Source organism: Lipotes vexillifer, unplaced genomic scaffold (genome assembly GCF_000442215.2).
Source record: "Lipotes vexillifer unplaced genomic scaffold, Lipotes_vexillifer_v1.1 scaffold76, whole genome shotgun sequence".
Classification (NCBI taxonomy): Eukaryota; Metazoa; Chordata; class Mammalia; order Artiodactyla; family Lipotidae; genus Lipotes; species Lipotes vexillifer.
Genome location: NW_006773751.1, coordinates 1,839,336 through 1,866,531, shown reverse-complemented (window position 1 = coordinate 1,866,531; position 27,196 = coordinate 1,839,336). Strand labels below are relative to the sequence as shown.

Here is a 27,196-nt window from a genome sequence, read left to right as displayed (position 1 = left end):
GGATTTCCTCCCTCAAAAGCCAGTCCACACTTAGCCTCCAGCAATTCATCAATTACTGCTTGTGTTCCTATCAGTTTATGGTTCCAATGGGTTCTGCTCCAGGTGATCTGAGCTGTGATTATCTGTGTCTGTCCTATCTGTGTCTGTCCGCCTCTTCAGATATCAAGGTGGCACTTATCTGATGTAGTCATTAGTTTTCAGTTTGTTCAACTACTGTTGTAAAGACTGTTGTTGTAAGGATAGAATAACAATTTCTATGTTCTTTACACGTTGAAGCTGAAACCAGAAGTCCCCTCCTCCATCCTTTCTAATGTTACTGTCTTAAATTTCCTGTACATACGTCGAGCACTACATCAGATGATGTTAACATTTTTGATTCAACGGTCAAATACAATTTATAAAAGAAACTCATGTTTAGCCCTATTTTTTACCCATTCCATTGTTGTTTCTCTTTGTTGTTTATGTTCCAAGTTTCCTTCTATTACCATTTCCTCTTTATTTAAAGAACTTCCATTTAGCCATTTTTTAAGAGTAGGTCTGCTGGTAACAATTTCTCTTAGTTTTCCTTCATTTGAGAATGCCTTTATTTTACCTTTATTCCTGAAGGATATTTTAACTGGCTATAGAATTATGAGTTGAGAGCTTTTCTTTCAGCACTTGAAGAATGTGGTGACACTTCCTCTGGCCTCCATGAAAAATCATTTGAATCACTGTTCCCCTATAGATATAATGTATTCTTTCCTACCAGCTGTTTTCAATGTTTTCTTCTCTTTAATTTTCTAACGTTTGATTTTGAAGTATTTTGGCATAGAATTTTTCAGGTTTATCTGTTCAGGGTTTGCTCAGCTTCTTGAATCTGTAACATCTTTCATCAGACTGGGAAGTTTTCAGCCATTATTTCTTCAAATATTTTTCAGCTTCACACTCTTCCTCTTCTCCTTCTGGGACTCCAATGATGAGAAAGTTAGATTTTTTTGTAATTACCCCACAGGTCCTGGAGATACTGCTGATTTCTTTTCCATCTACTTTCTCTGTTTTTCCAATCAGGTAATTTCTGTTGACCTGTCTTCAAGTTCACTGATCCTTTTCTTTGTCGTCTCCATTCTGGTATTTAGCTCACTCAGCAAATTTTTATTTCCGTCATCGTATAACATCTTCAGTTCTACAATTTCCATTTAGTTCTTTTTTTATCTTCTATTCCTTTGCTGAGATTTCCTAATTTTTTTCCCATTTCATTTGTTTCAAGAATGTTCATAACTGCTCACTGAAACATTTTTATGATTAAACAACTGTCAGATAATTTTAACATCTGAGTCACCTTGGTGTCGGGTGTGTGTTGGTTGCCTTTTCTCATTCAGGTTGTGATTTTCCTGGTTCTTGGTATGATGAATAATTTTCAATTTGAGTATGCTATGAGAATCTGGATCCTATTTAAATCTATTTTATTTTAGCAGGCAATCTCCCTATATAAGTTTCTCATGCAGGTCCTATCCTACTTTTATGACTTGTGGGTCCAATGACAATTTAGTTTTCAGAGTCCTTGAAGTGAGATTCTGATCTGCTTTGTTTTCATGCTACCTAGAGGTCCATGTGAAAACCTGGGCAGTGTTCCACACTGTAGTTCAGTTTTCAAACCTTTTGTTGTGTTAATTCCAGTCAGTTTAAGGTATGAGTCACTTTGGGATCTTCCTAGGACTCCATACATAAGTTTAAAGAACCTCGTTATCCAGCTTCCTCTTCTCTGAAATACCGCCACCCCCACAGCACCACTTTCTATTTGGAAAGGGGGGTAAGTACCATTTTACTACTGCTTTTATTTCTAGAGTGGGGGGTAGTTGTCCAAGTTTACCACTTGGCTTCCACTGATACCACCCTTGCGGGAGAAGGGAGCACTGCCTGCTACTTTTGTGCAGTAGGTGCAAGTCCAGGGTTCTTGCTCAGCCTCTGTTAATACCACCCTGGTGAGGAAGGAAAGCATTGTCTGCTACCAGCCAGGGGATGTCTAGGCTTCCCTCTTGACCTCCAAACATTGCAAAGGGTGGCACATGTCTTTCTGTATGTGAAACCTGGATTTCCCACATCTACACCCACAGCTATGTGAGACATAAGGCTGGACACTAGAGGTCTTTCCCTGTCCTTTGGTGAGAGAAAACAGGTTTTTCTTTTCTGTACCTGCTGGCATTTCTGGGATGTGGGTTTCTAGAGAGCCCAGGTCAGGTTACATAGGAAGCAAAAAGAAAACTCAAGAGAAGTCACCACAGTGTCATTCCTCAATTCTCTAGGTCCCCAACCTGCCTTTCACAGTTGGGTTTTTACCTGTACTTAGGAGGAAGAATAGGGAGAAATGAGTCTTGCCTGGAACTGAAGACCCCTTACCTAAGATTTAAAGGAATGGCTAATAATAATCCTAAACACATTCTTTTAGATAATAAAGAAGGAATACTTCCCTTCTAGTTTTATGAGGCTAGTATAACTGATAACAAAACCTGATAGGAACACTACAACGAAAGAAAATTACAGGTCAATCAGTATTCCTTATGGCTACAGATGCAAAAACTCTAAATAAGATATTACCAAACTAAAACCAGCAAGTGAGATTTATTCTAAGAAAGCAAGGCTAGTTTAACAATTAAAAATGGATCAGTGGGGCTTCCCTGGTGGCGCAGTGGTTGACAGTCCGCCTGCCGGTGCAGGGGACACAGGTTCGTGCCCTGGTCTGGGAGGATCTTGCGTGCCGCGGAGCGGCTGGGCCCGTGAGCCATGGCTGCTGAGCCTGCGCGTCCGGAGCCTGTGCTCCGCAACAGGAGAAGCTGCAGCAGTGCGAGGCCCGTGTACCGCAAAAAAAAAAAAAAAAAAGGATCACTCCCCTGGTGGCACAGTGGTTAAGAATCCCCCTGCCAATGCAGGGGACACAGGTTCGAGCCCTGGTCTGGGAAGATCCCATATGCCACGGAGCAACCAAGCTCATACACCACAACTACTGAGCCTGAGCTCTACAGCCCGCAAGCCACAACTACGGAGCCCGTGTGCCACAACTGCTGAAGCCCACAACAAGAGAAGCCACTGCAATGAGAAGCCCATGGACCACAAAGAAGAGTATCCCCCACTCGCCGAAAGTAGAGAAAGCCCATGCACAGCAATGAAGACCCAATGCAGCCATAAATAAATAAATAAATAAATTTTAAAAAATGGATCAATCCCAACATCATTCTTTTTTTTTTTTGCGGTACACAGGCCTCTCACTGTTGTGGCCTCTCCTGTTGCGGAGCACAGGCTCTGGACGTGCAGGCTCAGCGGCCATGGCTCACAGGCCTAGCTGCTCCGTGGCATGTGGGATCTTCCTGGACCGGGGCAGACTCTGAACCTCTGCAACACCAGGGAAGCTCCCAACATCATTCTTAATGGTGAAAGACTGAATACTTTCCCTATAAGATCAGAAACAAGACAAGGATGTCTGCTCTTGCTACTTCTATGCAACATTTTATTGAAGGTTTTAGATAAGGCAAGTAAGCCAGAAAATGAAATAAAAGGCATTCAGATATCTTTATTTGTAGATGACATAATCACGTATATAGAACACCCCCTACCCCACAACCTATGAGAAATGTGAGTTCAACGAGAATGCAGGATACAAGATCAACACAAAAAAGTCAATTGTATTTCCATACACTAACAATTAACAATCACAAAAGAAATTAAGAAAACAATTCTATTTAAAATAGCCGTATAAAGAATAAAATACTTAGGAATAAATTTAACAAAAGAAGTGTAAGACTTGTGCACTAAAAACTACAAAGCACTGAAAGAAATAAGATCTAAATGAATGGGGAGACACTTCATGTTCATGAATTAGAAGACTTAAAATCTTAAAATGGCACTACTCTCCAAATTGATCTACAAATTCAATGTAATCCCTATCAAAATCTCAGTTGCCTTTATTTTTTTGTGGAAATGAACAAGTTGATTATAAAATTCAAATGGAAATTCAAGGGACCCAGAATAGCCAAAACAATCTTGGAAAAAAAAAAAAAAAGAACAAAGCTGGAGAACTCACACATCTCAGTTTAAAAACTTACTACAAAGCTACAGTAATCAACACAGTGTGGTACTGGCTTAAGGGTAGAGATATCAATCAATGGAACAGAACTGAAAATCTGGAAATAAACCCTCACATTTATGGTCAATTGATTTTTGACATTGGTACTACAATTCAATGGGGGAAAGAATAGTCTTTTCAATAAATGATGCTGAAACAACTGGATATCCATATTTAAAAGAAGTCAGACTCCTATCTCACATCATACACAATTAATTCAAAATGAATCAAAGACCTAAACATAAGACAGAACACTATAAAGCTATTAGATGAAAAAGGCTTAATCACTATGATCTCTGATTAGACAATAGTTTCTTAGAAACAACACCAAAAACACAAACAACAAAATTTTAAAATAGATAAATTAGGTTTTATCAAAATTAAAAATTTTTGTGTTTCAAAGGACACTATCAAGCAAGTGAAAAGACAATCCACTGAATGGAAGAACATATTTATAAATCGTGTATATATATATATATGTGTGTGTGTATATACACAAACACACACACATTTTTTTTTTTGCTGCAGCGCATGGCACACAGGGATCCTAGTCCCCCAACCAGGGATCAAACCCCTGCCCCCTGAAATGGAAGCACAGAGTCCGAACCACTGGACCACCAGGGAATTCCCTATAAATCATATATTTTGTAAGGGACTTACATTCAAACTCTTACAACTCAATAATAAAGAGACAAATAATTCAATTTTTAAAATGGGCATAGGCACTGTTAGTAACTGTTTGCTCTAGTTGTTCAAGGTACAGAGACCCTTAAGGAATTAGATGAATCCATGAAACTACCCTAGTCCCTGTTCTTTGAAGGGGGGTGGGGGGTGTCTCTCCTAATGGTGGGTAGGGAATTTAGGGAGGTTTTTTTAAAATGCCAAAAGCAAAATAAAAGGTCTGACTCAGTTAGTCTTCATTCATCCCACTACTAATACCATCACCTAAGCAAAGCTTCCAACCTACTCCCTTGTATTCACACCTTTTAGGCATCTGTTGTGACATATTTTCCCTCTGAGGTCACCAATGGTAGTCCTAAAAGCTATTCACCCAGGTAAATATCTCAGACAGATGGGAGGATGGTAACATGAGTCACAAATGATGATTTGCCTCAAAAGGCTGGCCCTGAGTCCATTACATCCCTCAACAGATTCTGCTTCCAGAGAACCTTACTGTGCTTCCTATGTCTTTTTTTCCCCAACCAATTAAAAATAAAATGGGCACAGGATCTGAATAGACATTTACCTAAAGAACATATAAAGGGACTTCCCTGGTGGCACAGTGGTTAAGAACCCGCCTGCCAATGCAGGGGACATGGGTTCTAGCCCTGGTCTGGGAAGATCCCACATGCTGCGGAGCAACTAAGTCCGTGCACCACAACTACTGAGTCTACGCTCTAGAGCCCACGAGCCACAACTACTGAGCTCGTGCGCCGCAGAAGCCTGCATGCTCTAGGGCCCGCGTGCTGCAACTACTGAGCCTGCATGCTGCAACTACTGAAGCACATGCTCCGCAACAAGAGAAGTGACTGCAATGAGAAGCCTGCGCACCACAACAAAGAGTAGCCCCTGCTTGCCTCAACTAGAGAAAGCCCGCGTGCAGCAATGAAGACCCAATGCAGGCAAAAATAAATTTAAAAAATAAATAAATTTATAAATAAATAATCATGAATCATATACTATTAAAAAAAAGAACATATAAAAATGGTCAGTAAGCACATGAAAAGATGCTCAACATCATTAACCACAGGGGAAATGAAACTCAAAACCATGATGAGATACGCTAGGATGGGTGTAATCAAAAAGACTGATAATAACAAATGTTGACAAGGATGTTGAGAAACTGGAACTCTCATACATTGCTGGTGGAAATGTAAAATGGGGAAACCTCTTTGAAAAACCATAGCAGTTCCCCAAAAGGTTAAACACAGTTATCTTACCACCCAGCAATTCTACTCCTAAGTATATACACAAGAGGAATGGAAATATATGTGTATATGTCCATGTTCAAGAATGTTCACAGGCACTTTATTCATAGTAGCCTAAAACTGAAGGGACAAAAAAAAGCCCCTAAAAACTAAATATCCATCAACAGGAGAATGGATATATTGTGGTATATGCATACAATGAAATGTTACACAGCAATACAAATAAAGGAACAAATGAAATACGTAACAACCTAGATGACTCTTACAACTGTTTTACTGAGCATAATAAGCCTGATCCAAAAGAATATTATTATAATATTCTAAATATCTGAATTTCAAGAAGAGACAGAACTAACTGATGATGATGGAAGTCAGAATAATAGTTACCTCAGAGCAGGGGTGGAAGGATTGATAGTGACAGGAAGTAGCTTACGGAAACAAACCTGCAAGGGGTTCTGGAAGTATTCTAATTTGGTATAGATGGCAGTTGCACAGATACACACACACACACACATATAACGCATTAGGTTGTATACTTAATTTTTTGTACTATATGTACCTCACTGAATGTATTTTACATCTCAGTATTTTAGATAATTAAGAAAAACTACTCTGTGCAATAATGTACCAACTATCTTTAAAATATGTTATATACATGTAAGCAGAAAAAATAAAGATGAGAAGGAAATGTACTCAAATTTTACAGAGGAGAGGATAAGGGCTTGGGCTTTGGAATCAGAACATGTTCAAGTCTAAACTTTGTCACTAAAGCTATGCCTTCTGTTTCTTTATCACGAAAATGCAAATAATATACCTACATTATCAGATTAATGTGATGACTATACATAAGAGGCTTGGTACATGGCAAATACTAAAAACCTGTTTTATATCCTACCCCCCCAACACACACACAATAGAATTACAGATGGTTTTATTTACTGCTTTATATACTTTTCTCTTGCCACACCCCCACCCACCCATGATAGAGAACTCTGAATTCAAATCTACAGAGTTTGGAATTCATCCTATAAGCAGGGCAGTCACTAAAGAGTTTTGAACAGGTCAGTGACATAATAAACAGCAGTCTTGGGAAGGCTCTACTGGCAGCAATATGCCTGGTGAACTTGGGGAAGAGTACACTCGGCCAAAGAACAGTAGGCTAGCCCTGAGGTAGAGGAGCTGCTGTCATCATTTTAAGCCCCACAACACCCTGGAGAAATCTAGAATTCTCATTACCCCCATTCTTTTTTTTTTTTAATATATATTTCCTACTTATTTCATAAAACTATATCTGCATATACAATTTCTTCTTTTCAGATTCTTTCATTTCACAAGTATTCTTTATTAAAACTGAGATATAACTGACATATAACATCATATTGGTTTCAGGTATACAACACAATGATTCGATATCTGTATAAATTACAAAATGGTCACTGTAAGAAATCTAGTTAAATCTCATGTTTTTTGAAATTTTCTATAAACACAGTCATGAAGGTATTCAGTGAGAGGGTATGCTGCTCTGTGCAATTATATAAACCGTAAGTTTATGTAATTTATAAATCACAAAGTCCTTAAACATTTCAGTAACACTCAAAATATTCTTCTTTCGAAGTGCTTAACACCCAGGACACAGTGTAGACATCCAACACCACAGATGCTCCCACTTCTCCCCCAAGCTCTCTTATTTCCTTAACACTACTTTACAATAAATCTGAGAAGTCTAGCAATAAATCTAGCATTAGGATACTTTTAAATGTGCTTTTAGAGTGGTTTTAATCATTCTCCAGGACTTAAAGATCAAACTTACTCAAGAGGTCTGGCGGGGGTGGGGGTGGGGTGTGTATTTAACCCATATCCTAATCTCAAATGTAGTTAAGGACCTAACTTCCAGAGCTGAACTAAAAATCAATACCAAGCAGTGGAAAAGACAAAACTGTGTCCATAATACTGCCAGATAACAAATGAAATCTATAAAGGATCTTTCTCAGAAATAAAATTAAAAGATCCAATTCCATCAGAGTCACAGAATGCAGCAACTGCAGTGCAATAAAAGTATATATGAGATATACTGAAAGGTAAAAATGACAGGAAAACACAGAGTAGACGTTGACATATCTTTAATTACTACTCCGTTTCAGGCTAATGGTAAAAATTAGTCTTCAGATACTTGATAACATCAGCCTGTCTCTGCTGGGTTAGTACCAAGATCTGTGGCCAAGCAAATACTTCTAATAAAATTGATTTTCCTTTTTGGCAACCAATAGGCCAGTCAATAATAATGTTGTTTCAGAAAGACTGAGTCATGAGGGAGATGAACATTTCCTTCCATTTATTATGTTTGTATTGTTTATATTTGAAAAGAGTTTTCAGTAAGGAAACCTAAGAAGAAATTACAAGGGGAAAGCTATTCTGAGAGTTAATCTCCAAAAGCCCTCTGATTTGGAAGCATGTTAGCAGCCCAAACTGACAAAGCCAAAAGCATTCCCTTAACTGAAGCTAGATCATATGGATTAGGACTGTCAATAATAAAGGAAAACCAAGGCTAGGGGCAACACAGAGTGGTCATATGAAAACAAGGAGGGCAAGGAAAACAATGGCCAGGCATATAGTCCCAACTGATCCATCCTTAAAACCTACGTGGAACTTTTACTTTGCATTAAAGTTTAGTGTTAGGTAAAGAGCATTCTATAAAGCCACGTACAGCAGTTTTTCGTATGGTTTGTCTTATAATACTCAAACAAATAGAATACAAGAAATCCACAGGCAAAAACTTCAGGCTGAGCCTAAACTGGGGACACTTCCCTCTAAAATACTACCCCCGACAATGCAAACCAAATAAAAGTCATGAGTGCACCAATAAGTTTTTGTTTTTTTAACTTAGTGTTGGTGGTGACTGGGGAAAGTGAGGGTTGGAAAGATGATTTCAAAGTTCACAAAGAAAAAGAAACAAGCAAAAATAACAGAGAATATTCTGAATAAGTAATTAAGTAATCTATCCTGCCAGGTATTAAAACATATTTTGAAGCTACAATACTTAAAACAGCATAGCACAAGTACATGAACAGAAAAACAGAGCAATAGAATAGAATAGCCCAGAAACACAGTGAAATATGCAGATGAAGTAAGACACTTCAAATCAGTAGAGAAAAGATTATTCAATAAACATTATTGGAACAACTAGCTAATCACCTAGACAAAAGCAAAGCTGGCAACATCTGGACAAAAATAAAATCCCTTTTGCATACATGTGACACAAATTAATTCTAGATGGATCACAGAAACCATGAAATGATGGAAGTACTAGAAGAAAAGTTTTAATAATAATTATATCACAAAGAAAATGCTAATACTCCTTAAAACATCAAAGTTCTGAAACAAGGATAGGAGAAAGAATTATTTAAAGTTAGTCTTTTGCAGTTTTTGAGTTTTCTTTCCTTTGTATATATACAGACTACTAAAAAACAATCAGTGAAATATATATGGCCTAAGGTTATGAGTTTGACCTATGACTCGAAGCTAGGGAACTGGCCCAAGAAGAATGCACACTTGTCTAACGGGGAAAGAAGTATTTATCCTAATAAAATAACAAGGATACCCAAAAGGTTCTGGTAAATGCTTCGGTCTTTTCTGGTTGTCATGATATATTTTTCTAACACTTTGTCAACTTCTTTATAAGATGATATTCCTTTGTTCAATATTTACTGAGCACTGACTATATGTCAGACATACGAGGCACTGGTCATACAACCATACTCTGGTACCTGTATATGGTGGTGCTGAGGATAGACATGTAAACAGTGAATTACAAAACAAGGTGACTGCACTGTGGTAGCTCTTTGATGAGCTTAAGAACAGGAAGCTATATAAGTGGGGGTGTCTGTCTGCTCAGAGTGAAGGAAGGCTTCCTGGAGGAAATGATGTGTAAACTGAGGCCTAGGAGGGAGAACAAAGGAGACAGAAAACAGTATCTAAGAAGGCCAACAGGAGGACCTTCAAGACAGCAGAGGAGTTAGATGTGGAGATCACCTTCCACCCCACAAATACATCAAAAATACATCTACATGTGGAACAACTCCTACAGAACACCTACTGAATGCTGGCAGGAGACCTAAGACTGCCCAATAGGCAAGAACTCCCCACGTACCTGGGTAGGGCAAAAGAAAAAAGAAAAAACAGAGACAAAAGAATTAGGGACGGGACCTGCACCAGTGGGAGGGAGCTGTGAAGGAGGAAATGCTTCCACACACTAGGAAGCCCCTTCACTGGCAGAGACGGGGGAGGTTGGGGGGAAGCTTCAGAGCCACGGAGGAGAGCGCAGCAAAAGGGATACAGACGGCAAAGCGGAGAGATTCCCACACAGAGGATCGGTGCCGACCAGCACTCGCCAAACTGAGAGGCTTGTCTGCTCGCCCGCGGGGGCAGGCGGGGGCTGGGAGCTGAGGCCTGGGCTTCATAGGTCAGATACCAGAGTGAGGACTGGGATTGGCTGCGTGAACACAGCCTGAAAGGGGCTGATGCACCACAGCTAGCTGAGAGGGAGTTCAGGAAAAAACTCTGGACCTAAGAGGCAAGAGACCATTGTTTCAGGGTGCGTGAGGAGAGGGGATTCAGAGCACTGCCTCAATGAGCTTCAGAGATGGGTGCAAGCTGTGGCTATCAGTGTGGACACCAGAGACGGGCATGAAATGCTAAGGCTGCTGCTGCAGCCACCAAGAAGCCTGTGTGCAAGCAAGCACAGGTCACTATCCACACCTCCCCGCCTGGGAACTGTGCATCCCGTCACTGCCAGGGTCCCGTGATCCAGGGACAACTTCCCCAGGGGAACACACGGCACACCTCAGGCTGTGGCAATGTCACACCAGCCTCTGCCACTGCAGTCTCACCCCGTATTCTGTACCCCTCCCTCACCCAGGCCTGAGTGAGCCAGAGCTCCCTAATCAGCTTCTCCTTTAACCCCCGCCTGTCTGGGTGAGGAAGAGACACCCTCAGGTGACCTACACGCAGAGGCAGGGCCAAAACCAAAGCTGAACCCCAGGAGCTGTGCGAACAAAGAAGAGAAAGGGAAATTTCTCCCAGCAGCCTCAGGAGCAGCAGATTAAATCTCCACAGTCAACTTGATGTACTCTGCATCTGTGGAATACCTGAATAGACAACGAATCATCCCAAAATTGAGGCAGTCGACTTTGGGAGCAACAGCAGACTTGGGGTTTGCTGTATGAGACTGACTACTTTCTGATTTGTATGTTTACCTTAGTTTAGTTTTTAGTGCTTGTTATCATTGGTGGATTTGTTTATTGGTTTGGTTGCTCTCTTTTTTTAATTACTTTTTTAATTTTAATAATTAAATTTTTTTTTTAATTTTAATACCTTTACTTTATTTTATTCTATTTTTTTCTCCCTTTTCTGCTGAGCCATGTGTCTGACAGGATCTCAGTGCTCCAGCTGGGTGTCAGGCCTGAGCCTCGGAAGTGAGAGAGCCAAGTTCAGGACACTGGACCACCAGAGACCTCCTGACCCCATGTAATATCAATCGGCGAGAGCTGTCCCAGAGATCTCTGTCTCAACGCTAAGACCCAGCTCCACTCAACGACCAGCAAGCTCCAGTGCTGGACACCCCATGCCAAACAACTAGCAAGACAGGAACACAATCCCAAACATTAGCAGAGAGGCTGCTTAAAATCATAGTAAGTTCACAGACACCCCAAAACACACCACCGGACTCGGTCCTGCCCACCAGAAAGACAAGATCCAGCCTCATCCACCAGAACACGGGCACTAGTCCCCTCCACCAGGAAGCCTACACAACCCACTGAACCAATCTTACCTACTGGAGGCAGACACCAAAAACAATGGGAACTACGAACCTGTAGTCTGCAAAAAGGAGACCCCAAACACGATAAGTTAAGCAAAACGGGGAGATAGAGAAATACGCAGCAGATGAAGGAGCAAGGTAAAAACCTACCAGACCAAACAAATGAAGAGGAAACAGGCAGTCTACCTGGAAAAGAATTCAGAGTAATGACAGTAAACATAATCCCAAATCTTGGAAATAGAATGGAGAAAATACAAGAAACGTTTAACAAGGATACAGAAGAACTAAAGAGCAAACAAACAATTATGAACACCACAATAAATGAAATTAAAAATTCTCTAGAAGGAATCAATAGCAGAATAACTGAGGCAGAAGAACAGATAAGTGACCTGGAAAATAAAATAGTGGAAATAACTACCACAGAGCAGAATAAAGAAAAAAGAATGAAAAGGATTGAGGACAGTCTCAGATACCTCTGGGAAAACATTAAACGCACCAACATTCGAATTATAAGGGTCCCAGAAGAAGAAACAAAGAAAGGGACTGAGAAAATATTTGAAGAGATTATAGTTGAAAACTTCCCTAATATAGGAAAGGAAATAGTCAATCAAGTCGAGGAAGCACAGAGAGTCCCATACAGGATAAATCCAAGGAGAAACACTCCAAGACACATATTAATCAAACTATCAAAAACTAAATACAAAGAAAAAATATTAAAAGCAGCAAGGGAAAAGCAACAAATGACATAAAAGGGACTCCCCATAAGGTTAACAGCTGATCCTTCAGCACAAACTCTGCAAGCCAGAAAGGAGTGGCATGACATATTTAAAGTGATGAAAGGGAAAAACCTACAACCAAGATTACTCTACCCAGCAAGGATCTCACTCAGATTTGATGGAGAAATTAAAACCTTTACAGACAAGCAAAAGCTTAGAGAATTCAGCACCACGAAACCAGCATTACAACAAATGCTAAAGGAACTTCTCTAGGCAGGAAACACAAGAGAAGGAAAGGACCCAAAACAATTAAGAAAATGGTAAAAGGAACACACATATTGTTAATTACCTAATTACCTTAAATATAAATGTTTTAATGCTCCAACCGAAAGACCCAGACAGGCTGAATGGATACAAAAACAAGACCCGTATATATGCTGTCTACAAGAGACCCACTTCAACCTAGGGACACATACAGACTGAAAGTAAAGGGATGGAAAAAGATATTCCATGCAAATGGGAATCAAAAGAAAGCTGGAGTAGCAATTCTCATATCAGACAAAATACACTTTAAAATAAAGACTATTACAGGAGACAAAGAAGGACACTAAATAATGATCAAGGAATCAATCCAAGAAAAAAATATAACAGCTGTAAATATTTATGCACCCAACATAGGAGCACCTCAATACATAAGGCAAAAAATGCTAACAGCCACAAAAAGGGAAATCAAGAGTAAGAGAATAATAGCAGGGACTTTAACACCCCACTTTCACCAATGGACAGATCAAGCAAAATGAAAATTAATAAGGAAACACAACCTTTAAATGACACATTAAATAAGATGGACCTAACTGCCATTAATAGGACATCCCATTAAAAACAACAGAATACACTTTCTTCTTAAATGCTCATGGAACATTCTCCAGGATACATCATATCTTGGGTCACAAATTAAACCTTGGTAAATTTAAGAAAATTGAAATCGTATCAAGTATCTTTTCTGACCACAATGCTATGAGCCTAGATATCAGTTACAGAAAAAAAAACTGTTAAAAAAATACAGGGGGTCCCTGGTGGCACAGTGGTTGAGAGTCCACCTGACGATGCAGGGGACACGGGTTCGTGCCCCGGTCCGGGAAGATCCCACATGCCGTGCAGCGGCTGGGCCCATGGGCCATGGCCGCTGGGCCAGTGTGTCTGGAGCCAGTGCTCTGCAATGGGAGGGGCCAAAGCAGTGAGAGACTAGCATACCGCAAAAAAAAAAAAAAAAAAACACATGGAGGCTAAACAACATGCTACTAAATAACCAAGAGATCACTGAAGAAATCAAAGAGGAAATCAAAAAATACCTAGAAACAAATGACAATGAAAACACAACGACCCAAAACCTATGGGATGCAGCAAAAGCAGTTCTAAGAGGGAAGTTCACAGCAATACAATCCTACCTCAAGAAACAAGAAAAATCTCAAATAAACAACCTAACCTTACATCTAAAGCAATTAGAGAAAGAAGACCAAAAAATCCCCAAAGTTAGCAGAAGGAAAGAAATCATAAAGATCAGATCAGAAATAAATGAAAGAGAAATGCAGGCAACGATAGCAAAGATCAATAAAACTAAAAGCTGGTTCTCTGAGAAGATAAACAAAATTGATAAACCATTAGCCAGATGCATGAAGTGAAAAAGGGAGAAGACAAATCAACAGAATTAGAAATGAAAAAGGAGAAGTAACAACTGACACTGCAGAAATACAAAGGACCATGAGAGATTACTAAAAGCATCTATATGCCAATAAAATGGACAACCTGGAAGAAATGGACATATTAGTAGAAAAGCACAACCTTCCAGGACTGAACCCAGAAGAAATAGAAAATATAAACAGACCAATCACAAGCACTGAAATTGAAACTGTGATTAAAAATCTTCCAACAAACAAAAGCCCAGGACCAGAATTCGGCTTCACAGGCGAATTCTATCAAACATTTACAAAAGAGCTAAGACCTATTCTTCTCCAACTCTTCCAAAATATAGCAGAGGGAGGAACACTCCCAAAATCCTTCTACAAGGCCAGCATCATGCTGATACCAAAACCAGACAAAGATGTTACAAAAAAAGAAAACTACAGGCCAGTATCACTAACGAACACAGATGTGAAAATCCTCAACAAAATACTAGCAAACAGAATAAAGAAGCACATTAAAAGGATCATACACCATGATTAAGTGGGGTTTATCCCAGGACTACAAGGATTCTTGAATATATGCAAGTCATTCAATGTGATACACCATATTAACAAACTGAAGAATAAAAACCATATGATAATCTCAATAGATGCAGAAAAAGCTTTCAAAAAATTCAACACCCATTTATGATGAAAACTCTCCAAAAGTAGGCACAAAGGGAACTTACCTCAACATAATAAAGGCCATATATAACAAACCCACAGCCAACATTGCTCTCAATGGTGAAAAACTGAAATCATTTCCACTCACATCAGGAACAAGACAAGGCTGCCCATTCTCACCACTATTATTCAACATAGTTTTAGAAGTTCTAGCCACAGCAATCAGAGACAAAAAAGAAATAAAAGGATTCCAAATCAGAAAAGAAGAAATGAAACTGTCACTGTTTGCAGATGACATAATACTATACATAGAGAATCCTAAAGATGCTACCAGAAAACTACTAGAGCTAAACAGTGAATCTGGTAAAGTAGCAGGATACAAAATTAATGCACAGAAATCTGTTGCATTCCTATACACTAGTGATGAAAAATCTGAAACTGAAATTAAGGAAACACTCCCACTTACCACTGCAACAAAAAGAATAAAATACCTAGGAATAAACCTACCTAAGCAGACAAAAAACCTGTATGCAGAAAACTATAAGACACTGATGAAAGAAATTAAAGATGATACCAACAGATGGAGAGATATACCATGTTCTTGGATTGGAAGAATCAACATTGTGAAAATGATGATACTACCCAAAGCAATCTACAGATTCAATGAAACCCCTATCAAACTACCAATGGCATTTTTCAGAGAACTGGAACAAAAAATGTCACAATTTGTATGGAAATATAAAAGACCTCGAATAGCCAAAGCAATCTTGAGAAAGAAAAACAGAGCTGGAGGAATCAGGCTCCCTGACTTTAGACTATACTACAAAGCTACAGTAATCAAGACAGTATGGTACTGGCACAAAAACAGAAATACAGATCAATGGAACAGGATAGAAAGCCCAGAGATAAACCCACGCACATATGGTCACCTTACCTTTGATAAAGGAGGCAAGAATATATAATGGAGAAAAGACAGCCTCTTGAATAAGTGGTGCTGGGAAAACTGGATAGCTACATGTAAAAGAATGAAATTAGAACACGCCCTAACACCATACACAAAAATAAACTCAAAATGGATTAAAGGCCTAAATGTAAGGCCAGACACTATAAAACTCTTAGAGGAAAACATAGGCAGAACACTCTGTGACATATATCACAGCAAGATCCTTTTTGATCCACCTCCTAGAGAAATGGAAGTAAAAACAAAAATAAACAAATGGGACCTAATGAAACTCAAAAGCTTTCTAAAGGGCTTCCCTGGTGGCACAGGGGTTGACAGTTCACCTGCCGATGCAGGGGACACAGGTTCATGCTCCAGTCCGGGAAGATCCCACATGCCGCGGAGCGGCTGGGCCCGTGAGCTATGGCCGCTGAGCCTGTGCATCCGGAGCCTGTGCTCCACAACCACAGGGAGAGACCCGTGGACCGAAAAAAAAAAAAAAAAAAAGGAAAAACAAAAAGCTTTCAATAGCAAAGGAAACCATAAACAAGACGAAAAGACAACCCTCAGAATGGGAGAAAATATTTGCAAAAGAAGCAACTGACAAAGGATTAATCTCCAAAATATACAAGCAGCTCATGCAGCTCAATATCAAAAAAGCAAACAACCCAATGCAAAAATGGGCAGAAGACCAAAATAGACATTTCTTCAAAGAAGATATACAGATTCCCAACAAACACATGAAAGGATGCTCAACATCACTAATTAATAGAGAAATGCAAATCAGAACTACAGTGAGGTATCACCTCACACCAGTCAGAATGGCCATCATCAAAAAAATCTATAAACAATAAATGCTGGAGAGGGTGTGGAGAAAAGGGAACACTCTTGCACTGTTGGTGGGAATGTAAATTGATACAGCCACTATGGAGAACAGTATGGAGGTTCCTTAAAAAACTAAAAATAGGGCTTCCCTGGTGGCGCAGTGGCTGAGAATCTGCCTGCCAATGCAGGGGACACGGGTTCAAGCCTTGGTCTGGGAAGACCCCACATGCCGCGGAGCAACTAGGCCCGTGAGCCACAACTACTGAGCCTGCGCGTCTGGAGCTTGTGCTCCACAACGAGAGAGGCCGCGACACTGAGAGGCCCGCGCACCGTGATGAAGAGTGGCCCCCGCTCGCCGCAACTAGAGAAAGCCCACGCACAGAAACGAAGACCCAACACAGCCAAAAATAAATAAATAAATAAAATTTAAAAAAATAAAAATAAAAATGATGGATCTTTAAAAAAAAAAACTAAAAATAGAACTACCATATCACCCAGCAATCCCACTACTGGGCATATACCCTGAGAAAACCATAATTCAAAAAGAGCCATGTTCCAAAATGTTCATTGCAGTACTATTTACAATAGCCAGGACATGGAAGCAAACTAAGTGTCCACTGACAGATGAATGGGTAAAGAAGATGTGGCTCATATATACAATGGAATACTACTCAGAAACGAAACTGAGTTATTTGTAGTGAGGTGGATGGACCTAGAGTCTGTCATACAGAATGAAGTAAGTCAGAAAGAGGAAAACAAATACTGTGTGCTAACAGATATTTATGGAATCTAAAAAGGTTCTGAAGAACCTAGGGGCAGGACAGGAATAAAGATGCAGATGTAGAAAATAGACTTGAGGACACGGGAAGGGGAAGGATAAGCCGGGACGAAGTGAGAGAGTGGCACTGACATATATATACTACGAAATGTAAAATACATAGCTAGTGGTAAGCAGCCACAAAGAACAGGGAGATCAGGTTGGTGCTTTGTGACCATCTAGAGGGGTGAGATAGGGAGGGTGGGAGGGAGGCTGAAGAGGGAGGGGATATGGGGATATATGTATACATATAGCTGACTCACTTTGTTATACAGCAGAAACTAACACAACAATGTAAAGCAATTACACTCCTATAAAGATGTTCAAAAAAAAAAAAAAAGGCGGCCAACAGGTGAGCAGCATGTCAAGTTCTTCAGAACCAGTGGAACTCAGCATACCATAAGCTAGGAGTGTGCTGAGAAATAAGTGGAGAGGTAAGCAAGGTCCAGATCATGAAGGGTTTTATAGGGCAAATTTAGATTTTTACCTTAAAATAATAAAAGTAAACAAAAGAACATTTGAAAATTAGCATTTTATTCTTTTTTTCCCCTAATTTATTTATTTAATTTATTTATTTTTGGCTGTGTTGGGTCTTCATCGCAGTGCACGGACTTGTCATTGCAGTGGCTTCTCTAGTTGCGGAGCATGGGCTCTAGGCACATGAGCTTCAGTAGTTGTGGCTCGCAGGCTCTAGAGCGCAGCCTCAGTAGTTGCGGCGCACGGGCTCAGTTGCTCCGCGGCTTGTGGGATCTTCCCGGACCAGGGCTCGAACCCGTGTCCCCTGCATTGGCAGGCGGATTCTCAACCTCTGCGCCACCAGGGAAGCCCCTGAAAATTAGCATTTTAGAAAGAATCTCCAGATGAAAAGTGGGAAATGTATCGAAGGACATCAAGATTAGAAGCAGGGATATAGTTGAGAGCTGCTGAAATAATTTAATAAGCTTAAACTACTGTGCTGGCAATGCTGAAATAGAGAAGTGGATAGATTTGAGGTACACTTAGCAGGCAGAACCTATAGGACTTCAGTGGGTGTGAAAATGAGAGAATAAAGGATGAGTCCTGGAGCACTGGGTGGATGCTGATGCCAATTACGGGGGGGCGGGGGCGGTGGCTGTTGAGAGATGGTAAGTTCAGTGTTAGACACTGTGCGTTTGAAGTGTCTGAGGGGTGTCCAAGAAATATATGTTGCTGCAGCTACTGGCTGAGAGACAGGTTGGAGATAAAGAGGTCTTCTTTGTCTGTGAAATAAGGGAAAATGTGAGAATAAAAAAGATTATTCTTATATTGCCAGTCAAAATTAAAGATGGATACCATGATTTATGATAATATCCGGGCTGAGTAATTTTTTTTTCTAGCTTTGCCCAGACCCAGAGTGTAGATGTATAGAAGGCAGGCAACTGTAATTAGAATTAGCATTTTGCCAGGTGGCTACCACAGCTGAAAAACAGGGAATGGGAATGAAGATGAGGATAATTGCATGAGAGTGGACAAAATGAACTAAAATGGGAGAAGGTAGATCAGTCAAGGGACTCAGGATTTCCATAAAGTCAAATAAGAGATTTAGAGTGAATTGAATTGGAGAGTATAATTAGAACTGAAAATTTCAGACTTGATGAAAAGTTCAGGGTGAGCCCAGGAGGCCGAGGGGGCTAAAGTGGAATGGATGTATATGCCAACAAATATGATGTAAAGGAAAAGCATTTTATATCTATCTTTAGTATAATTTATACTAAATTAAAAAGCAAACTCCTAAATAAGACAAGGATGCCCACTTTTACTACTTTTATTCAACAGAGTACTAGAAGGTCTAGTCAGAGCAGTTAGGCAAGAAAATGAAATAAAAGGCATCCAAGTTGGAAAGGAAGAAGTAAAATTATCTCTGTTCAGAGACAACATATCTTGTCTTGTTATATGTAGAAAACCCTTAAGATTCCACAAAAAGCTGTTAGAATAAGCGAATTCAGCAAAGTTGCAGGATAAAAAATCAACACACAAAAATCACCGGCATTTCTAAACACTAACAATGAATAATCAAAAAAAGAAATTTAGAAAATAGTTTCATTTACAATAGTGTCAAAAAAGAATAAAATACTCAGGAACTAAACCAAGGAGGCAAACGTACTGTACACTGAAAATTATAAAACAATGCTGAAAGAAATTAGAGACACAAAAAAAGGCCATTCCATGGACTGGAAGACTTACCATTGTTAAGATGACAATACAGGTATCTCTTGCTTTTCAAAAGCCTGCTTTATGCCACTTCACTTTTACTAAAGACCTACATTAATACCTGTTTTTGCTAACCGAAAGAAATCTGAAGACGATTTTTGCTTTTACAAAAAAAAGGTGAAAAGCAAAACCAGCGCTCGCCCTTTGTTTTGCAGCTGGCTATTGTAGAGGCAGTGCGCACCCTGAGCACCAACAGCGGCACCACCTAGCTCCTTCTCCAGGAACTACACTGTGCATCTCAGCACGAAGCCACCATAGCTTTTAACTGTGTGAGCATCTGTGCTTTATCTCAGTTTACTTTGTGCATTCGTTAGCAAGATGTGTCCTAAGGTAATTGCTTCTTTGCTTTACATCATTTTGGCTTACAAAAGGTTTTGTAGGAATGCTTCACTTTCAGAGAGCAGGGGAAACCTGTACTCCCCAAATCGATCTATAGATTCAATGCAACCTCCATCAAAACCCCAATGACTTTTTCGTAGAATTAGAAAAATCCATCCTAAAATTCATGTGGAAACTTAAGGGACCCAGAATAGCCAAAGCAATCTTGAAAAAGAAAATCAAGTTGGAAGTCTCACACTTCCTGATTTCAAAAATTACTACAAAGCTACAGTAATCAAACCAGGGTAGTAGTGGCATAAAGACAGACATATAGACCAATGGAATAGAATAGAGATCCCAAACTCTTGCATATATGGTCAAGTGATTTTTGACAAGGGTGTCAGGACCATTCAGTGAAGAAAAGACAGCCTTTCAATAAATGGCGCTGGGAAAACTGAATATCCACGTGCAAAAAAATGAAGCTAGACCCTTACGTTACCTTTTACTCAAAATGGGTCAAAAAACAAAGCTAAAATTATAAAGCTCTTAAAGAAAACCTGGGAAAAAGCTTCATGGCATGGCATTTTGCAATGATTTCTTGGATATGACACCAAAAACATAGGCAACAAAAGGAAAAATACATAAGTTGAACTTCATCAAAATTTTAAACTATTGTGCATCAAAGGACACTATTATCAGCAGAGTGAAATAAAACCCAAAGAATGGGAGAAAATATTTGTAAATCGTGCATCTGATAAGGGGTTGATATCCAGACTATATAAAGACTTCTTACAGCTTAACAACAAAAAAACCCCAAACAACCCAATTAAAGAATGGGCAAAGGACATGAATAGAAATTTCTCCAAAGAAGATACACAAATGGCCAAAACTGATTGTTCAACATTAATAATGTTCAACATCATTAATCATTATGGAAGTGAAATTAAAACCACAATGAGATACCACTTCACACCCACCAGGATGGCTAATATCAGAAATACAGAAAATAACAAGTGTTGGTAAGGATTTGGAGAAACTGGAACAACTGTGCATTGTTGATGGGAAGGTAGAATGGTGCAGCCACTGTGGAAATGGTATGATGATTCTTCAAAACATTAAACAAAGAATTACCATATGATCCAGCAATTCCACTTCTGGGTATATACTCAAAAGAAGTGAAAGCAAGGATTCAAACAGACATTTGTTACCCATATTCATAGAAGTATTAATCACAACAGCCAAAAGATGAAAGTCACCTAAGTGTCTGCAGATGGATATCTGGATAAACAAAATATGGTATATACATACAATGCAACATTATTTAGTTTTAAAAAGGAAAGAAATTCTGACACATGCTACATCAGGGATGAACCTTGAAGACATTATGCTAAGCGAAATAAGCCAGTCACAAAAGGACAAATATTGTATGATTCTACTTATATGAGCTATCTAGAGTAGTCAAATTCACGAAGAGAGAAAGCAGAATGGTGGCTGCCAGGGGCTGAAGGGGTGGGGTGGGGAATGGGGAGCTAGTTACAAGTACAGAGTTTCAATTGGAGAAGATGAAAAGGTTCTAGAGATGAATGGTGGGGATGGTTGAACACCGTAAAAGTAGTTAATGCCACAGAACTGTACACTTAAAATGGTTAAAGTGGTAAATTTTATGTTATATATATTTTGCCACAGTCAAAAAAAAAAAGAGAAAAAGAAAGAAAACTTCGGGGTAAATCTTAATGACCTTGGATTTGGCAAAGGTTTCTTAGGTATGATGCCAAAAGCACAACCAACAAAAGGAAATAGATACACTGGACTTCATCAAAATTAAAAACTTTACATGCACCAAAGGACACTATTAAGAAAGCGAAAAGACAGCCCACGAAAAGGGAGAAGATATCTGCAAATCATACATCTGATAATGGTCTAATGTCCAGAATATATATAAAGAATTTTTAGATCTTAAATATAAAAGACAACTCAGTTTAAAAAGGGGTGAAACACTTAAATAGACATTTTTCCAAAGAAGACATACAAACTGTCAAGTACATGAAAAGATACTCAACTTCATTAGTCATTAGGGAAATGCAAATCCATGCATACCATGATGAGATATCACTTCATGCCCACTAGAATAGCTAATGAACAGAAAAATAATGTGTATTGGCAAAGAAGTGGAAAAAGTGGAACACTCTTGAATTGCTGGTGGGAATGTAAAATGGTGTAGCTCCTGTGGAAAAGTTTGGAGGTTCCTCAAAAAGTTAAACATCAAATTACCATATAACTTAAATTCTCCTCCTAGGTACAGAACCAAAAGAACTGAAAACAAGTGTTTAAACAGAAACATGTACACAAATTGTTCACCACAATTATTCACAACTGCCAAAGGGTGGAAACAACCCAACTGCTCATCAACTGATGAACTGATAAAATGTGGTCTATCCACACAACGGAATATTATTTAGCCACAAAAAGGAATGAAGTACTGTTACATGTTACAACATGGATAATCCTTGAAAATATGCCAAGAGAAAGAAGCCAGAAACAAAGGCCATATATTTTATGACTCCATTTACATGAACTATCTAGAAGAGGCAAATCCACTGAGAAAGCAGATTAGTTGTTGCTAAGTTCTGGAGCGAGGGGGAAATAGGGAGTGACCACTTAATGGGTACAAAGCGTACTTCCAGGGTGATGAAAATGCTGCAGGGCAAGACAGCAGTGATGGTTGCACATTGTTAAATGCCACTTGACTGTACACTTTAAAATTGTTAATATGGTAAATTTTATTTTATGTGGATTTTACCCCAATTTTTTTAAAAAAGCTCCCTTTCCATCACTCTTACCTGACAGTTAATATCAGCTCTATGTTGTAGCAGGACTGTGACTAGTTCCTTATGTCCTCGATCACAAGCCCAATGGAGTAGAGCTCTGCCCTAAAAACACAGAAAAAGATAAATGAATTTGTTAATCCAGTTGTGGGACCATATAAAAGATATAAGGTCTGAAGAAAGAGTAATATGCAAAAATGTAGATTAATTATTCTAAGAATGACTGATATAACATGTTCTATGGGAAAAGCAGCAGACTGGAAATCAGTAGAAAGTCCTGAGTTCTACTTCTGGAATCTGTTCTGTACTAGCCCAGTGACTTTCTTCAGCCTGCACAGTTTCCTCACCCACAGCGTGGGGGTAACACTAACAACAATAATACCAATAACATTTGTTGAATGAATGAGTTACAAAATAATGCTTTGTAACTTTTAAAGTACTCTATAAAGGTAAGAGAGAGTTTTAAATTATGTCCACTTCTGGTGAAAAAAATCCTATGGATAAAAAAAAAAGTACTTAAACCTAGGTAGAGATCATAATCTAAATGCAGTTTATCTAAATTTACTCAAGTTTATTCCTTAAAATGTAAGAATATTTAATCACTTTGAAACTAAGCATTTCCCCTTCACATCCCAAATTTACACCCTGAAATATCCCCAAAACATTAGTAAAGTCTGCTAGTGTTTGTCTTCAAATGCTGACTGTGAAAGCCACTTGTAAAACAGAATAGATATCAACTGTCAGGAGACAAAAGTACTAAATATGAAACATTAATTTTAACTGTTGTCTACCAAGGATGAAGGGTTACTCTCAATGTGTTAATTCTTTTCTCCACTGTCAGACATCTTGGTTTAGTTAATGAAAGGAGCCTGCTGAGTCCAAAGAATAAACAAAACCCCCAAAGCTAAGGGCTTTTCTGAAGAAATGAGTGATGTATGGCTTAACACTACTTTTTTCAGGGTGGTAGTGATGTCATTTTTTAAAGAATGGAATGTTTTCCCAAATTAAGTTGAAATCCCTGCTTTATGTCATTTTAGAAAAGATTTAAGCAGATATAAGCTGGGACAAAGATGACTTTAAAGTAAAAAGCACCTTTCAAGAAAGCTTTTCTAAACTCACACACTTCACCTTACAGACTCTCTTCACATACCTATTAGTTCAACTAATCAAACCAGGAACTATTCTTGAAACAAACAAAAAAAGTAAGACAACTTCTTCCTTACAAATTGTCCTTTTCTTTTTCTTTCATTTGCTCATTTCATTTGCTCATCTAGTTAATGATATCTGTTTTGCAACAGGCTTACACAAAATCCAAAGAGGAAGGGAAGCAAAAAATTTTAAAACGTGGGCAAATCATTCAGTTTATTTTAACAGCAAAACTACTTTGCTCAGAGCCCACTAAAAATTTTTTAAATGGAGACAACTCTAAAAGCCAAGTAAAAAATGTATTGTGGAGTAGAGAATAGAGTTGCCTATGTTAAATGTTCTCCAGCTCTAATGTGTACTGATTTAGTGTTACTAGAGCACTAATTTCAAAACCCTCTATACCAATAAATAGATATTCTAATTAGACTCTCAGAACTAATACCAATGTATAAAATATTTTATAGTTCAATGTAATTGTTTCACAGCTTTTACATTAAAACAATCAGATAAAATGTCAAAGTCTGTATCATTCTTAGTTCTAATTTTAACTGTACATTTTATGGCTATTATGTTAAATTATTAACAAGAATTACTACATAGTTAAAATGATGCCTGATAGACTTACACAGGGCACCTACCAGAAGTACCTAATAGTTAAGTAAGAAAACATAGTATTAATATATCTAGTATTTTTACTACAAGATGTACAGATAATTTCTATTTCTCAACCAGATTCCTGATTTCTCCTTAGGTTTAACCCAATAGGGTTACATCGACTAATGCTAAATTATAAATCCTTAGCTGTTTTGGTGGGAAAGCAGACAAGCAACGCATTTTACTGTTAATGGGGAGTTATATTTTAAATTTCCCATATGTGGTGCCAAAATTTTACTTTAGATGAAACACCTATGACTGGACCTCAGTAGTGATTTTCACTTTGGATATATTTTCTAGAAGGGTGGCACTTGTACAGCAATGTTTTAAGGAGGATGATGTGCTCTCAGACATTTACACTATGCTTTTTAACAGGTTTTCTGACCTGCAATGTAATTAATTTTTGTAACACATTATTTTAATGGTACACTAATTAACCTTGAATTAGAATGAATTCTCTGATAATGACTTTCTGCAGAAGGGCTGAAGATAGCTACATTAAGACCACCTAATGATTAATATTTTTATGCAGCATTAAGAAGTTCAAAAACAAGAGCAAGATTAAACATACTTGTAAATAAGCATAGATAAAGTAAATCAAGCTTTGGAATTTTTGCCTTCAAATATCCTGCATTTAAATGAACAAAGATCAGCACAACCAGGTATCTGAATGTGATAACTCTTTACTTCTTCAAATTGTAGAGTTCCTGTAAACATACTCAAATTTAAGATTATTAGTTCAAGTAATAAATAACCAGTAATTTGCAGAGAAGATATCTGCATATCTATCTACAGATAGCTATCTATAGATATCTGCATATCTATCTATCTATCCTCATAAACCCTACTGATAAAATCAGTAAATAAACACCTGTGGTTTCTTTCTCTTTGTTAACCATAAACATATATGGACCAATATAATGCAATTATTAAATTTACTAAATTAGTTTAGTTACAGGATTCCATAATTTCTCTTCCAGAAGGAAAACCATCAATTAGGTGCACATTAAATTTATATTTGCTTAAAGATTTTATACAAACTTATGAGATATTTTACCTATTTTTAGATATAACTGTTTTATCTTCTATGAATGATATAATCTCTTACAAATTTTCAAGTTAAATTTATTTTTACTGTTACCACAAAAGCTGACAATTGTTTGTCTGCTTCTAGTTTTAATAACTTCTGAAAGAATATTGCAGAACTATTTGGGACATTTGTGGGGAAAGCCATTATTAAAAGGAATCTTTGTTAGGTCAGCAGAAGACCACAAGCACTGTTTGGAGAGCTCTGGATAAATTCTGGAATTCAAATACAGTAAAACACAGCGGGGAAGAAAGAGTTCCCATCTGTTAACCAAGGGTGCAAATACTGTCTTACCTCAGACAGATGAATGACTCTAAAGTGCTTGGAAAGTGCAGGGTGGCAGCTAACCTATTAAGTGGTATTACTTTCATAACTTCTGGAAAATACAGAGTGAGTCTTAATATTTTATATGCTTCTTTGATATCCTTAGTTACTTGTTCTTAAACCACGTAGAATTTTTAAAAATTAGATTTTCTCCTGGATATCACAAATTAAATGAAAAGAGATGGTATTATAAAATGACTCGATGTTCTTAGGGTATTTTGAGAACAGATACAAACAAAGCATGTACACCATACATACAGTAGACAAAAACATGGCAAAGTTGGTATGTTTAAATTTGTTAAGAGTTGCCATTCTATCAAAGATGGTATGGTATAGTACTGTCTAATTACTAAGTGAAATACTGCAAATAGGTCGACTTGAATTTCTCTCTCCAAAAAATTGGGTTTCAATTTACAATTGATTGACTTCAGCTACCAATAATCTGTAGTGTCTCTGCCTCCTCTCTCCTATCCCTATCTTCTACCCTTTACTGCTGCCACTGTAGCAGCTGGCTACAGTGAGAACTCCCCCACCTGCAACCACCAGAAACTACACAAAGCCTCCTACTTCCACCCACCTCTCATTAGTGAACCAACAATGTTCTTTCAAAAACTCAGACAGCAGTAGGATTGGGTGGCAGTTTATGATCTCAAGATGTGGCTAGCATGGAAGCTAATACACATTTAAAATAAGTGAATACTTGATCTCCTTCACTGGCTAAGATCTAAGGTAAAAGGAAATGGTATTGGAATCAGGGAATTCAGAAGGATTTTAAATACACTACTTTAGAAACTCCCTTTATAAGCATTTACTAAGCCATCATGTTAGTAACTAAAGGGTTAAGGAGTAGGCAAGGGAGATATTACTTCATCCTGTATAAAATAATAAGTAATCCAGTGATAATAATAAGGTAACCAGGTGTCCATCAGAAGATAATGGATAAATACACTACGATGGGGCTTCCCTGGTGGCGCAGCGGTTGAGAGTCCGCCTGCCGATGCAGGGGACGCGGGTTCGTGCCCCGGTCCTGGAAGATCCCACATGCCGCAGAGCGGCTGGGCCCATGAGCCATGGCCGCTGAGCCTGCATGTCCGGAGCCTGTGCTCCGCAACGGGAGAGGCCACAACAGTG

At 38.5% G+C, this 27,196-nt stretch overlaps 1 protein-coding gene across 1 annotated transcript in view; it reads right to left on the bottom strand.

Annotated features, from left to right (window-relative positions):
• ACBD6 (acyl-CoA binding domain containing 6) overlaps window positions 1–27,196 on the bottom strand; it is a 228,953-nt gene that overhangs the window by 102,081 nt on the left and 99,676 nt on the right. Inside the window, exon 6 of the mRNA XM_007448515.1 lies at window positions 22,870–22,959. Coding sequence (XP_007448577.1) covers window positions 22,870–22,959 — 90 coding nt within the window. The remainder of the gene's footprint in view (window positions 1–22,869; window positions 22,960–27,196) is intronic.